Raw genomic sequence first — 16,131 nt, forward strand, 5'->3', positions numbered from 1 at the left:
ACCAAGTGTTAGGTAATAATCAAAATCTAATTATTGATAACAACTCGTTTGAACCAGTTTCCAAATTCAAATACTTAGGAGTAATATTAACAAATGAAAATTATATTAAAGAGGAAATAAAAAGTAGGCTTAATTCAGGAAATGCATGTTACTTCTCTCTTCATAAACTTTTGTCTTCTCGTTTAATATCTAAGAAACTAAAAGTTAAAATATACAAAACAGTAATTTTGCCTGTAGTATTATATGGATGTGAAACTTGGTCCCTTACATTGAAAGAGGAACATAAATTGAGAGTATTTGAAAATAAGATCCTTAGGAAAATCTTTGGACCTAAAAGGGATGAGGAGACAGGTGAGTGGAGAAGTTTACATAATTTAGAACTACATAATTTGTATTCATGTCCAGATATTATTAGAATAATTAAATCAAGAAGACTTAGGTGGGCAGGCTATGTGGCACGAATGGGAGAGGAAACAGGAGTTTACAGGATTCTTGTTGGGAAACCTGATGGTTAGAGACCCATAGGAAGGCCAAGACGAAGATGGAGGGATAACGTTGAGATGGACCTAAAGGAAATCGGTAGAGATGGAAAAGAGTATATAGATCTTGCTCAAGATAGGGACAGATGGAAGGCCTGGGTTGCTGCAGCCATGAACCTTCGGGTTTAAGAAGGCTAGGGAGTTAGTTAGTTAGTTAGTTTTTGTAAACAAATTTTGTCAATTTATGCTATCTCTATTTACAGTTTAATGATAATGACACTATTTATGGTTTAACATGGTTAGCAGTGGTGGCGATTAGGGGAGCAGTGGCGGCGATTAGGCGGCAGTTGCCCCCCACTTTTCGTCACTTTGCCCCCCCCCCCCGCTCGGTTTTGGAACCAAATCGCCGCCACTGATGATCAGTATTTTGCATATTATTCTACACAAAATGTTTTGCCTATAAAAGTTATCGAATTTTAAATCAAGCGAAATTTAAATGTGTTTTTTTAGATTAATGTAATTTCACCAAAAGTGATTCTGATATCTACAAAATCCTTATGTACATTATTCTAATTTAAATCAGTGATATTTTCTTAAATCACCTGATTTTAATCAATCAACCTTGGTCATTGAACTAATGAATTCTTGATTTTGGCCACTTGGCCCATAGCTTAATCCGTTTTACAAGACACATTTATACCATACGGCCTCAATACAATATTTAGCATTTGTGCCACAGTGGAACTATTAAAAAATCCAAACTGTAATTCTAGGCTGTTCGGGAAAATACACGTAAGTTAAATAATACAATTTTATAATTTGTTTACTTTTTTAATAGTAAACATTACAGAGTGATATCCATATTGGATCATCGCTGCTTAAAATCATTAAATATGTCCAATATAAAAACATACTCATAATATTTTCTTGAATTGATTCAGTGAGACTTAAATAAAACCAACAGGACACTGCAGTTTGTGACTTATGTGTCTTTTCCTGAACACTCTAGAATTAAGAGTTTAAAAGTAGACAAGAAATCTTGACGTAAATAACCAACGAAATGTTAAAAATTATGATATCACCAAAAGAGAGAAATTAATTAACGGCTACACTTTCATATGGCCATAACGTCCTTATCATTACAGTTTTCATAAATCTGACTCCACCACTCAATTCCTGGTGAAATTCTAGCCCAAAACCATACCCAACATGCCACCCTTCCCATTTAAATAAATGAAGTTCGATCCAAGATGGCGGATGTTTTACATAACATGCACGAAAAAGTTTCCCCCTAGGCCTAACATATTACTACCATGACCAATTGCTGCAAACTACAATCCCTTTCATTTTATAAGGGGTGGTCGGGGACTTTTGACTCACCCTGTACAATAACAGCATAATCTTTTGTAATATCAATTGCTGTAGTTATGATAGCTACGTGTTATTATTCTAACAATTCTCGAGTCCCTAGATCACAGGGATTCGCAGTACCTGCAGCGCTAACTTCTCTAATCGTATATATGTAAACTAATAGGACTTTACACATTTGCCCTGTGCCTACATCTGAGAGGGTGGTCAACGTTCGGAGATCTGTGTGCACAGGAAAACTTTGGGAAGTTGTTTTGATAGGGTAATTATTGTCATAAATAGTATAACACACTCACGAAACTATTTTTCATGCATCAGTAGCATATTTATTTAGAACAAACTTTACGAGGTTGAAATACAAAACAGTTTCCCCACCCGGTCATCAAGTACAATTACGATTTGCCACTTCGCCAGTTGATTTTCCCTTGAGAGTTATTATAGAAAAGTGCATTACGTTTGTTATTGAGAAACTTAATTAATTTTCAAATGTTATTACAGCGGTATCTTAAATAATATTCACAAGCAGTGTTTTATATTTGTTATGTTTTCCATATCTTTTTTCTTTATATTTGTGATACATTTTTAGATCTACTGCTATTTAAATCAATATTTATATATCATATATCGTGCTGCCATCTAATGGTATCTAATTGAACTACATGGACGCCATTATTGCGACTAATTTTCATCTTCATCTACGTAAGTAGATGCAGTGTTCGCTGTTATAATTATGTGTGTCAAAAGTGTCTATACCAATAGTGCGACATTGATGTACAATAGCTCCCCATATCATACGAAAGTAACAACACCTACAGTTGTAGCCAACAGTGTGGTGTCTACAAATTTAATCCGTGTAGAATCCTGCAATAACGTCATGGTCGGATTAGGATGGGGGGCGATTCTCCCTCTCGAGGTCTTCAACTTGCAATATATTCAATGGACAGAAGTGGTAACTCCATCAATAGATAGCCTTTTAGAGTCCTGAGTTCTACAATTTTAGGGGAGAGCATATTCCACTGAGTGGATATTGACATTTTCGTAAGAAATTATGGATTAGAAAATAAATAAAACAAAGAGTTGTACTTTGTTGCTATTTAACGTCACTTTTATACTTCTTTGAGGAAATCGCAACGATGATCATGGATTAGTATTATTCAATGAAACTAATGAATGTACTCTCGGAACGGAAAGTTCTTGTCCAGGATTACCATCTGCTAACCTTACACGGTACATATTTCCGTCCTGAATTCAAGATAAAAACTTCAGCATCCTTACTTCAGGATCATGTGAGACCTTCCTGTCCTCATTTCAGGAAGGCCGAGTCCTGAATCCCGTCTTCAATGGGACGACGTAGAAACTCCCATCTAAACTTTATGCACATTAGATGGCTCTGCAGAAAGGCGTAACTAGTTTGTTTCAGGAGGAGAGTCTAAGTTTATTATTACTATGTACCAGTTGAGAAATTTTCAAAATTTTTGCTACATAGGAAATGGACTGCTCCAAGGGTGTCCGTTGGTATAGTGTGTTTCACCTTTGCGTGATATTTCTTAAAGTAGGCTAGTAAAAATGAATACAGGGATATTTAATATGAATGTCACCCATATTAAATTTAACCTATGAAGATATGCAAACTTGTTACGTAAAGGTCTTACCTTATAGTTCCCAATGTTGGCGATTGGATCATAGCTGTTACCTATATCCACCTGTTCCTTGAATCTATTTGGTTCGTGTACCTTGTTCAGCAGTTGGAGAATTTCCTTCTGTTTAATGAGGAATTCCTTGTCGGCTGAAAGAACGGAAACAGAAATGAGTTGCATTGATCTTTTAAAAACCTGGTTAACGATACACAGTATACGTCCAAGGCAAGCAACACAATTAAACACACGGCCATGGAAATAGGCGGCTGGGCAGAATTCCGCTGGTGCCACATATGGGAAAAGCAAAACGAAAGTTGGACAAAAATCGCTGGTTCCCGCGCACTGTGTGGCAACGTCAAAAGGGCTGCGTTGCCTTCGAGCGTCAGACCGACTCTCTCCGGACACTTTTGTGTCATCCCTCACCTTTCGAGCAAATACTGCCATTTGTATCACATGGATTACAATACCAACTCTACAACGAGAGTTCATTATCTTCTTAAACCTCCGAACAGACGTGGTTGTACAGTGGTGGAAAAAAGTTCTTCCCCATAAGACTTTAATGGCAGTAAATAATGCCGGAAGTATAGGCAACACACATTGCACCATTAGGTGATCGGGTGATTCTGTCTGTCTCAAGAGCAACTCGGTTTCATGCCAAAGCCAACAGGCACAGGAAATGTAGGAAAGTCACGTGACTTGTCAGGTGGAATGTTGTTCGTCAGAAAATAGCCTTTTCTCAAGCCAGGTCGCAGAACCGACAAGAGCTAAACGTTAAATGTCCGAAAACGATTCGCCTAAAAACGTTGAACGAAACGCTAATATAATTCTTGCCTTAATTATATAGGCTACTATACTGTATGTGCCGCGGTAGCTCAGGCGATAGGGCGTTTTATTACTATGCGAGAGATCTGTGTTCGATCACCGACAGGGGAGAATCGGGATATTGTCCACCTGTTCAAGCTGCTCCAGTGCCCACCCTGCGTCGTATAAAGTGGGTACCTGGAGGAAACTATGTGGAAGGGGGGAGGGGGTAAGGCGGCCAGGGTCGTGGTGCTGATCACATCATCCTCACTTTCTGCCTGATCAAGAAAGCTTGGGGCATTATCTCCACACCCTCATGGCTTGCTGCAAAGCACAAGTTAGCACTTTGCTTTTTAATTTACTATATAGATACATCCCGATTTTGTCGTAACAGAACTTCCCAATCGCTACATGGGCTTTCTTCGAAGTTCCGTAGGGATGTGAATAGGCTCCAATTTTTCTTGACACAATTCATACATGTTATATTTCCTTATAAGAACAACAGTCGATATCTTTTGTGTGCGTGTGGGGGGGGGGGGGGTATAATCCAAACATGTGAGGTGATCCTTTTCCCACTACTCCATTCTCAGAAATAAATCTCAATTCCACACACTGGAAAATGTAGCACTTTCTACATCTTAGCATGCGAATATCTAGTAGCAAAGTAATGTGTGGAAAGAGAAAAATTAACGATTTGTAACGGCACTGTGGAAATTTCGTAGTTTATTTTTTTGTAATTTCAACTGACATTCATAATATTCATTAACAATCCCAATATTGACTAAAGAATAGCTTAGTGGTTCTGCTACTTTCAATTCTTTATTACTGTAGTCACCGTAACTCTCTCTCTCTCTCTCTCTCTTAGCTTTCCCGATGGCGCAGTAGTAGCGGAGTCGCCTTGTAATCAAGGAGTCCCGGGTTCGATACCCGGTGGAGACACATAGTAGTTCAGATCCCAATTTAAACTGTAGATGCAGTACCGATTAGCCTTACTGTGCATAAAGTGGATTTAAAATACGAAATTAAAATAAAAATCAAAATCACCGTAACTCTCTACAAAGCCAGAGGATCCAGGTTCGAAACATGTTGAGGCTTAGATGTAGCATTGCATTCGTATCATTACCCATCTACTTCATCGTCGCGATTATTGCAAGAGGTAAAAGTGCGACTCAAAATAACCCAAACAGAAGCTTGGAATCAATCTGAATATTGGTTACGTTGGATACGTGGAAGAATCGTCTTAAAAATCAATTCCTGTGATGTAATAGGTTTTTTGATTAGAGACCATTTGTATAATACATATCGTTGTTGCGAACAATAAGTAGTTTCACGTTCACCACCCTCTTCGTTGTTTAGAAATCGTAAGGAAGAAGGATCTCTAAATTTCCGCTTTCACATGTCAATGAAACTTTAACATAAGTTCAGTGTAGGTCACAAAAGAGATTTACATATTGTTATGATATCTAATCTAATCTACGAAATCTAATTCCAATAGAATACGATACTACTCCTTACGTTCCTGTAAATGTTCACCATTAGTCTGGCCAAAAAAGTAACAAAGATTTCCATGTTTCCTTGAGCAAAGATAAGGCGCTTGCTTGTAGCAAGCAAGCACCAACTGCTTCGATCAGTGAACTTCACAGCCAGAGTGACTCAGGTCAGGCCTGCACTAGTTCCAGTGTGCGTTTAAAACAGGTATTTTATTTCGTTCGTTCCAATCCACAGTTATATCAAGCTAACATTCTAATATTTTCGTAAAATATGTAGTAAACAAGTTTTATAAATTATGGTCTTCCAGAGTGTTGTTGCCTGCTATTTCCACGCGGGAGATGGGGGTGTTGTAAACATTTCTGAACCCAAAGGTCGAGCACGAAGAAAAAGTCGTGTAAGCATTGGATGTAATAACAAGGTTATAGAAGTTGAAGGAAATGCTGGAATAAATTATATCAGAAATTGAGTAAAAACAGTTTTCATCACACATAGGGCTATCAGATCACTCTTCAGCGGAAAGTAGGACAAATTGTCTCAAAATGTTGGACACGAACGCATTTCCACTAAATATAATACGTTACTAGGACTTCTTAGCATATAACGAGAATATGACACATCTTCAGCTCAAAAATTAATGTTGAAGTGAACGGTTGAGTTCAAAATTCCTCAACTGCTAATTAATAGCAGGCCGTATGTGATTTCAACTTGTGTATGCAAGACAGAACGTTTTTCGTCAAGACGGGGCCAGGAAGAGAAAACAATCCATGAATTCGGGAAGGAAAAGTTCACAATTTGGTAAACAAAGTCTGAAAGTTCTTGTTTATTGAAATGTAAAAAACTACTATACACTGGGAAGAAACAGAATTGTGTGCCTTATTTCTCCAATATGGACTGTTTATGTAATTTCTTGAATGAAACTTGTTACTTCGACAAATTACCGACACTTATAGTATCGATAAAACTTCACAAAGTAAGCATTTTTATTTTTATACATATATCCGAACTTTTCCGAATCTAGAAAATAGGAAAGTAATTTCTGAGCTGGGATTGTAATTGTTATTCCGACCATCCAGTAGCAACCATGCACACTCTTTGATTTAAGCATACTTCTCCAAGGAACCATGTTATCTCAGACACTCCTCAGGTTTTCTGTTTCTCCATTTAATTTGAAGTTACGTGATGCCCAAAATACGTATAAGACATTTGTGATTTCTTTCAAAATCCTTCCGGATGCCAGACACAACTATAAAATCTAGGACATGTCCGGAAATAAGAATGATTCTTATAACCTCTTTTTATTTTCTTATTGCAACGACGAGGATGAGTGAGTGATATGATGAAATTGATGAAGGGGCACTCACAAATAACACCCATACGCACGAGGGGATTCGAACCCAGGACATCAGACATCGTAACGCACTGTGATAACCACTCCGTCACGGACGGAATTCTTATACCCCTAATTTTCCACAAGCATTTTTTTCTATCTTTAACTACACACGGAACATAAAGAACAATCTAAATAAACAGGTGCCAGTTCACACTCTAACCGTAAAAAAAAAAACATATGCATGTGAAAATGCAGAATAATATTTATTTTTAGGTAGTTGTGATTGATTATTGTATATTCAAGAAATATATTAGTGATAAAATGACGGAAGTAGAGGAACATCTCCAATGAAACACACATGCCTTATCGAGAATTTGCATTTCTTGCCGAACAAGGTTCGGAGTTCCGACCAAAATGGGTTCATTGTGTATGTTCATTCATGTCTTTAATGTAATCATAAATCGTCGTCATGAATAATTTAACTTCAGAGGAAGAAAACTGAGGTAATTACTAGTAATAAAAACAACAACAAAACAAATTTGATCTTAACACCTGCAACGATACTTTACACTGAATATATATTGTACGCGAAGGATGAGCAGACTAACACAATTTTAGAATTAAAGTGCAAGTCCTCAGCGCTCAACTGGTTTTCATAATGTTATTATACTTACATTGCAAGAATGAAGCAACACAACTCAACTTCCAAAATATTATTTCATTTTATAACATTTGATATAAACTCATTTTCGATTTTTAACAAGAGATTTTAAGTCATCTTCTTACATATAACAAAACGAATCGAAATCAACAACTTAAAACAAATATCGACATTGATACAGCGTTCATAATCTCAATAGTTCCCTGTTAATTTTATAAACTTGTACGCAATAGAAATAAAGTAAATATTAGTTTTTGTGAATGTAGAAGACAGTCACACACCCTGGCTTTACGCTACATATTCCATCACGGGGATTGGCACTTTACGTAGGTGTAGACAAGCTTCGTACAATTTGATGATATAGCGATTACGTAATGGATGTGCAGCCACTTAACTGAACCCACAAAATTCCCATTTATTACTAAATTCTAAATTAGCATATCACATAGTTTACTTATTCATAATATGCGCCGCTTTGGTGCACTTTGTGGATTGTTTCCTTGATAGGTTGTTTTAATTAATGTTGCATTAATCAACATCAGGTTAATCGCGGCAGGCAAAGTGGAGGGAAAATAACAATGAATCAGAACGAGGGGGGCCCTTGGTTCCCGATTAATGAAACTTTGTCTACATGCAACTGAGTCGCTGCGTGAAATCGCTGAAAATGTCATTTATTAATTTCTTAATTTTGCGTATTTTATATTGCTTTTCTAGCACTTGGGTCAACTAAGACGATGAGGATAATTAATGAAGCTATGAAATGGATGATAGGAAATGATGATCAATGCCTTACACAAAATTCTAAGTTTGGACTAATGAATATCGATTCGTCTTATCGTTTGTCAAGTAGTTGTTTTTAACTCCAATCTTTTTCAAAGACTTCTGGGTTGACAGACTGTGTGTTGCGCGATGATGATTCGATGAAAACTACCATTTCAGTGAACTTTCTTGACAATGACTCTAATATCAGTAAAGAGAACATTACCTTACGAGTAGCTGTTGTTAAGAAACCAATTCCTGAAACTTTTTCTGGTGGTCTCACGGCACCCAGCTGTTGTTTTTTATGGCTGGGCCTGGAGGTATGACTCAAGCTGCTGTCAATACTCAAACGTTCCCGAGAATCCAGGTCTGCCAGGCAAACCTAAGCGACAATTTTGTTATTTGGGTTGCATAGACAACAGGCTTTAAGATGTTACGATATCGTAGGTCTCGTGGCCCAAGAACTACTTTCGCTGACTGTACTTCGACGTGGCAACAGCGCGAACTTCTGCCACCCGTCTAATTTCATGGTCGTGCGTTTAGTGGCGAAAGTCAGTGACATCTTTTTCTTCTTTCTGACCCTATCGACTGACAGTTGATTTTGGTCATCTAAGCTGAACTGTTATGTAGTTCTTAAAGTATAACTTCACTATGCACCCCCCCCCCCCACACACACACACACACAAAGAAAACCTTACTGTTCACTGTAACACTAATTTGCATCTTCTGGCATATCCTTAATGGAGCCATAAAGTAGAAGTGGTGGGATCTATGAAGAGGGAAGTTAGGAATATATAGGGATAGTAATGTTTTGCCTGCGTAAACCATTGTATAATTTGTCTTTCTCATACTCAATTCTAGACATTCTAAACAAAAAAAAGAGATGTGTAGTTTTTATATTTTCTTTCTCCGCATGAATACTCTTGTGTTGAGGTTGTGTAATCTTGCTGGATGATCATTAGTTCTAACGTGACCCGTTCATGGACTTATAATAAATATGATAATTGATCTTGCTAAATTATGTGAGTAGAACCAAGGTTTTGGTGACATCTGAAATATATTGAAGCTTATAAAATATGAGATCTGCCAACGCTGCCATCTATCAGTAATCTTCCATTTTATTAGTTTGTGATTTGTTATTTGTTCAAGGTGGGTGAAAGCAGGTGAGTCAATCAGAGGTAGTGAATGGATATTGGTCGAGGAAATGCACCCTCAATAAAATAAAATGAACACATGAAATGCTCGTTTCTCCCTCCACCCCATGGCGCATATTTATTTCGAATGTGTCTTTCTGACTAACAGTGTTGTATGAAATTAATATTATTAATTTAACATTTTATGACTCAACTAATTCACTTTCACGTTAGTCATACTCAATGCAAGCACATGCAGGTACAGTTCGATTAGAACAATAATTAAGAATACAATTAGTGGTTCAGCTAAATAGCAATATTTAATTATACGAATTTTACAGATGTCAACGTCACTATATTTGGGGGTGAAATTTGGATTTATTAGTAACTGTAATGAAGCAGACTGACTGGTTGAAGGGTATGGCTAACAACTTTATGCTTTTATGGATCACGCCCAAAATTAATTGTTCTGTATCAATGAAACGAACAGAGTATCGAGATATTTACAAGGAATTTACATCCCCCCCGCCCCCCGGCGTAAAAGAAAATCAGATACTTGGCAACAAGGTGACATAGCTTCGCTCAACCTTGGTGAGGCGTGTGCCACCAGGGCTACAGTCCCTGAGTTTTCACAAGATATTCGCTTAAATGCAGCCCCGTGGCTACACTCTATCCAAGGCAAGGAATATGTGGAGGACGGCCGTGGATAGCGACAGAGAGGAGGAGACAGAGCGAAGCAGTACACGCTGCTACAAAGGTTGGTAACGGGAGTCGCTTTCCCTCCTCCACGCAATCCCTTTCCCTCGCACGTGTACATTGGTGGAGCCGCCACACGTCACTACTTGCGCAGAGACTTGTTTTCGTTCGTTTGCTCCGGAGATAACCGAGACAGAGTATAGACATTTTGGCACCGTAGGCAGGATTGTAGTTTGCCGCACTAGCAAGAACCATCATTTTAAGAGCATCCTTCGATATTTTCTCCTTAATATGTGATATTTACATCCAGTGGCGGCGATTTGATTCCAAAACTGTGGGGAGAGAGGGAGCAAGGAAAGTTTAATTTTCATTGCTAGATAAGGTTTAGCATCAGGGTACCAAATCATTGAAGACTGGTAGGGGAAGAAGATGTTAATCACAGACACACACATGCGTATATGTATATGATAACATACAATTTTAATGTTATTAAATATAAAGTTTGATTTGCTTTTAAGTCCACTTTGTGCACAGGAAGGCTAATCGAGACTGGACCTACAGTTTAAAGTGGGATCCGAACCACTATGTGCCTCCACCGGGTATCGAACCCGGGACCCATTGATTGCAAGGCAACGACGCTATTTAAATATAAAGTAAATTACTAAATATAAAAAAATACATTATTATTGAATACATATAAAGAATCAATTTGTTACTTTATATACATGAGATATTTATATAGTAGCAAAATAACTTGTTTACTAACTTCTTAAAGATGTCAAATTACGAAATAGTTCAAATTGTTTCATTATGTATAGAGGGCTAAGTTGTTGTTTAGTTTTGCTTTCTATTAATATAAATAAATTAGATTTCATTGTTATATTTGTCTTGCATTCTCTTGTTTTACTTTTATTGTGTGTATATTGTGCCCACGCGACGTATTATAATCGCCGCCACTGTTTACATCCTACAAACTTTGAAATGAGGAAACAAAGAAACATTAATTAAATAATATAGGTTACATTTAAAGAATCGTAGTTCGCACCGTGGGCGTGAGATACTGTACAAGGCGGAAGCTTTGGGATCGGTCTACGGGACGCGCGCTGGTTCGAGTCTCCTTGGGCATCATAACAACTTTTCTCCAGTGTATAGGATAGGTGGCAACCCACCATCGTGAGGAAATTGGAGAGCTACGAGTGAGTAGCGTAACCCGATATGGGAAATCTACTATAAGGGCTGACGTGCTGACCCCACGTCATCCCATTACCGGGCTGAGATCTCCACAGATCTAGGTAGGATTGTGGGAGGGAGACTGGCAGTGGGGAGATAGACCAAGGTCCTTCAAGGGTTGTCGAGCCATGGGGGGAAAGGGTTATATTGAAACATAAATGCTACAGCACAGCATGTTATTGATTGACTGATTTGTTGTTTTAAGTCCATGGTATGCATGGAATGGCTAATCGGGACTGGACGTAACGTTTAAAGTGGGTTTCGAACCACTGTGCCATGTGCCTGCACCGGGTATCGCACCCTGGACCGCTTGGTTACAAGGCGACAACGCTACGCATGTTATTGCATATTATTTGTTGTTGATGTTGCTTTTGTGAATTATCGATTTATGTACTGTTTTGTGATGTTTAATAGTCGTGTTAAGTTAAACTTCTACTTTGATTGATTAAAGCAGGTCTCATTACTCAGGAGACACAAAGGGACCATGCAAGCTAGCAAACGTTCTCCTAAAATTACTGTACATATTGTGCCCATTTCTAAAAATATATTATATAGTAGTCAAAATATATCGATCAAATGTTGACTCGCATCATGTATTCATACTCTCTTCCCTTATCAACATTATGATCCCGATTACGTTAGCCGGCGGAGTGGTTAGCACATAGCGCTACCACGGCAGGGGTCTTGGGTTTGAATCCCGGCCTGGGCATGGATGTTTGTGAGTGTCCATTCATCAATTTCATGATGTCATCCCCATCTTCGCAAATTTGCCAAAAGTGGCACGAAAAGCGAAGTAAAATAAAACAAATCAATCAACAGATTACGTAAAACCAGAGGAATTTGATCGAAAGATGTCGGGAATGTGTGAATGCAGTTGGCCACCACTTCGAACAACTCATACAGGTTAGTAGTTACTCGTTATGCAATATAAATATAATTGTATGTATGCTAAAGATATGTGTTTCAAAATAAGCGCGACGTTACAGATCGAAAATGCCGGCATCTGCGTCATGCCTCGCTGTCTACAGTCACGCGCTATCTCGGCCCCGAGCCAAAATGAATGCAATAGGAGGTAGACGTAAATTCCACAATGTTCGAAAGTTAATACAGAATATTTATTGTATGTGAAAAGATTTTCTAAAAATTAAAGGCGAACCAACATTTCCCCGTTTTAACGTCTATTTGTCTGTAGGCCTGCCATATTTTAGATTTTATGCTGTTTCACGGGTTATAAGCAAAAGTGTCTTAACGAATAGCTTTATTTATTATAGTTTGCCTTAAAGCATAAGGCATTAAAAATTTCAACAATACATTGTCGAAGGGAGAGTTAATAAAATTTATCATAATGACAAGGGATAAGTTACATAAGTAAAATTCCTCTTATAAGATTTGAAATTCCGGGGACAACAATTTCAAGCAATTAAACTTTATGCTTCTTAATATTAGTATTGTACTAGAAAGTAATACGACTAATCCTACAAAGAACTAATTTTTATTCTAAACGTAAAATATTTTAAATAATGTTTCTATATGCATTATCACTATCTCTCCCCCATCTAGCGACAGAAAGTGAACATTGTTCACTAAGACTTGGTGTTATCACTAATGATGATCGCTTACATATATCAGGTTCGTGCCTTATGGGGTCGGGCTTAGCCCCCGAATTAGAAAATGGCTACAAACGCACGCGGAGGGTGACAGAGGGGCTGTAACTCCCGGAAAATAAATATCAGCCTCATAGCCTCCAGAAAATAGCACAATAAGTAAATCGGTACTGGATCTATTTGAAACTGAAATGTTCCGCCACTTAAAATCGAATCTTGATTACATGTCGACAATGTCAATATGCGAAAAGCGTTAATACACAGCAGAAGGAACAGTAGAGTCCAAACTGATTTAGGGTTGCTGTACAGAACAGATTAACACTAAAATGACCCCTACTTTCACTGTTTCTTTAATAGAAAACTATTTTTTAAATTTTTTCCTCGACATTTTGTGACTTTTCATAATTCGTTGTCCTTTTTAAGATAGTATATTCAAATCTACAAAATATAATTTATTTATGTGAAATTTCATGTTATACCACTAGAACAGCGGGAGGGGTCAATTTGACCCCTGTAAAGTTTCATTTATGCGTGCTGGAATATCAGCTTTAGGTTTCGGTTCCTGTGTCATCCTGTCTTTAGCATGTTCCCACTTGTCACAGTTTACATGTTGTCATGTAGGTCGTGTTCTTGGACCGGGAAGGACGTCTCCGAACATGTCGCATCAAGTAGCAGCTTCTCGTGGTGAAATGTTGTGTATTCTGGAGCGTTCAGTTGTTGATTATTAATAAATAAATAGCTCGTGGCTCAACAGCCCTTTAAGGGCCCAGGCCGATCTCCCGCCTGCCAGTCTCCTCCGACAATCCTACCTAGAGGTATGGAGATCTTCAACCGGTAATGCGGTGACTTGGGGTCAGCACGTCTTACCCTCATCCGTTATAGGAGAGTTCCGAGACCGGGTTACGCTACTCACTCGAAGCTCCCCAATTTCCTCACGATGGTGGGTTGCCACCGGTCCTATACGCAGGCCAAGAACCCAGAGACTGAACCCAGGAGAACTCGAAGCCATGCCGTCCCGCAGTCGGAGTCCAAAGCACAACAGTGATTTCGCAACTGATTGTTTCAAACTATCTGCTTTCAGACATACGTGACGTGTCCAATTTTAGAATCGAACTATCGAAATTCTACATAAACAATGTGTGACCACCCAGTGGTCCGGTGTAAATAGGGATTTGTATGTACGAGCATATATATATATATGCATATATGCATATATCATATTCTGTGGTTATACAAACCGTGAAATATTTTGTGAGTGTGAATTTTTCAGAAACATAGGATAGGGTCGAGTACATATTATCTGTTCAAACAAATTCCCATAAAATATGGTTTACAAATGGTTCTAATTGCTAGGTTGTTTGTCAAGTGGCTAACTACAAAACTAGGGAAGAGTCCTTTGCTCTAAATCTGCCCCTTTATCTATTTCGGTCATGAGCCGAACACTCAACGTGCTGCCAATCAAGATGGCGCAACTATACATGTGGAATTTACGAAAGGTTGTCGGTCTAATTTCCGATACAAGGATACATCTTCAGCGTTTCGAATAGCACTTACAATCGTGTACCAAATCTCCGTACAGAAAATAAATATAAGAAACAAACAATATCAAAAATTATCCTATAATTTGTTTACTCAGAAACCTTTGATCTTCAGATCTGAAATTTATTGTACTTCTCATCTGTCCAAGCCCCGTCAAATGCAGCGTCATTAGGAGGCAAAAGTTCAATTCCCACCGGACTTACCGCGCCAGAGAAGGAGAACCTTTAAAAAGTACACGTATTTTCCTTGGGTGTGAAAACACGGAGTTTTTAAAGACACGTAGAAAACAATTAAGAAAATATTCGTAAGGCGAGCTTAAATCAATTTTGAAAGCTTTAAATATCACACTTCAATAATATCAGACTACTACGAATTGAGTTCTTCAAAAGTTGGTAACATAAAACACGCATATAAAAGTCAGACTATTTTGTATTCTTAACCTTCGAGTCACGTTACGATCAAAGTGGTATCATGTTCTGTGCTTTCTATATGGTAAATCTCTAACTTACGTTCATTTACAAAATCCCGGAATTTAGTAGTGTATGTATCTAACTGTACAACAGGGCAACATATGTATAAACTTCTAATAACTGAAATTGTATGGCTTTATAAAGGGAAACAAAGTTGTACTTATAAATTTCAACTCGCAGGACCCGTTTGATCCTATTATTCTCGATGTGAATCTGAAATTAACTAATCTCCAGAATTCTAAATTCAACTAAATTAGAATTTCTGCCTAACCAACTTTCAAAGTTAAAGTGTCCCTAGAAACATAATTTCTGCAATCTATTACAAATGAAATAACATCTGGAACGACAAAACATTTCATACAATTCAAACATTCAGCAAAAATTACTCATTCAGCGAGCAAGTTGAATAGCCTGCAGAGAGCTAGGCCGAAATGTTAATTAAGATCCGTTTCTTGCCACATACCTGGAACAGCTCTTCTAGTTACTCGCCCCGCCGCTAGATGGGCGGCGAAGCCTATAACAACCAACAAGAAAACTGCTTTCATCTTGCGAACCCACTGTTTCTCCGAGTTCACGTCGCTTTTATAGAAATAATCCTAGATAATAGACAAGGACTCTATTTTTGTATCGTGTGCAGAAACCACGGGGGAGTATCGTAGGGGAAGTGGCAACGCCCCTTGGCGCACGGTGCGATTTTGTTTTGTCAATCGTGCTGTGTGCAACGGAAGAAGAAGAGGAAAGGTTGAGAGGTCGGGAAGTTAAGGTTTTTGCCCGGGCGCCTGGAACAGACATCATTTGCTACCCTTTGCTAGAGTTTCACGACACACACAAAGAAATAAAACTTTTTCTTGCTTTCTAAAACTTTCATTAATCTGTGAATTTTGTAAGGAGAAAGTTTTAGGAATTTGTCAAAAAGGTCTGATTCTCCACGGT

At 38.1% G+C, this 16,131-nt stretch overlaps 1 protein-coding gene across 2 annotated transcripts in view; it reads right to left on the reverse strand.

The window, feature by feature from the left end:
- LOC146000047 (hemocyanin A chain-like) overlaps window positions 1-15,759 on the reverse strand; it is a 44,260-nt gene extending 28,501 nt beyond the window's left edge. Inside the window, exons 1-2 of one of the 2 annotated variants that reach the window (XM_083137370.1) lie at window positions 15,662-15,759; window positions 3,500-3,633 (exon numbers count right to left, since the gene is read on the reverse strand). In XM_083137370.1, coding sequence (XP_082993496.1) covers window positions 3,500-3,633; window positions 15,662-15,743 — 216 coding nt within the window. In that variant the 5' untranslated portion in view covers window positions 15,744-15,759. Of the gene's footprint in view, window positions 1-3,499; window positions 3,634-7,780; window positions 7,878-15,661 lie in introns of those variants that run through there. The other variant, XM_083137371.1, reaches the window with a different exon arrangement.
- Window positions 15,760-16,131: the final 372 nt, after the last annotated feature.

The sequence above is a fragment of the Lepisma saccharinum genome, chromosome 16, assembly GCF_977018435.1.
Source record: "Lepisma saccharinum chromosome 16, izLepSacc3.1, whole genome shotgun sequence".
Taxonomy (NCBI): domain Eukaryota; kingdom Metazoa; phylum Arthropoda; class Insecta; order Zygentoma; family Lepismatidae; genus Lepisma; species Lepisma saccharinum.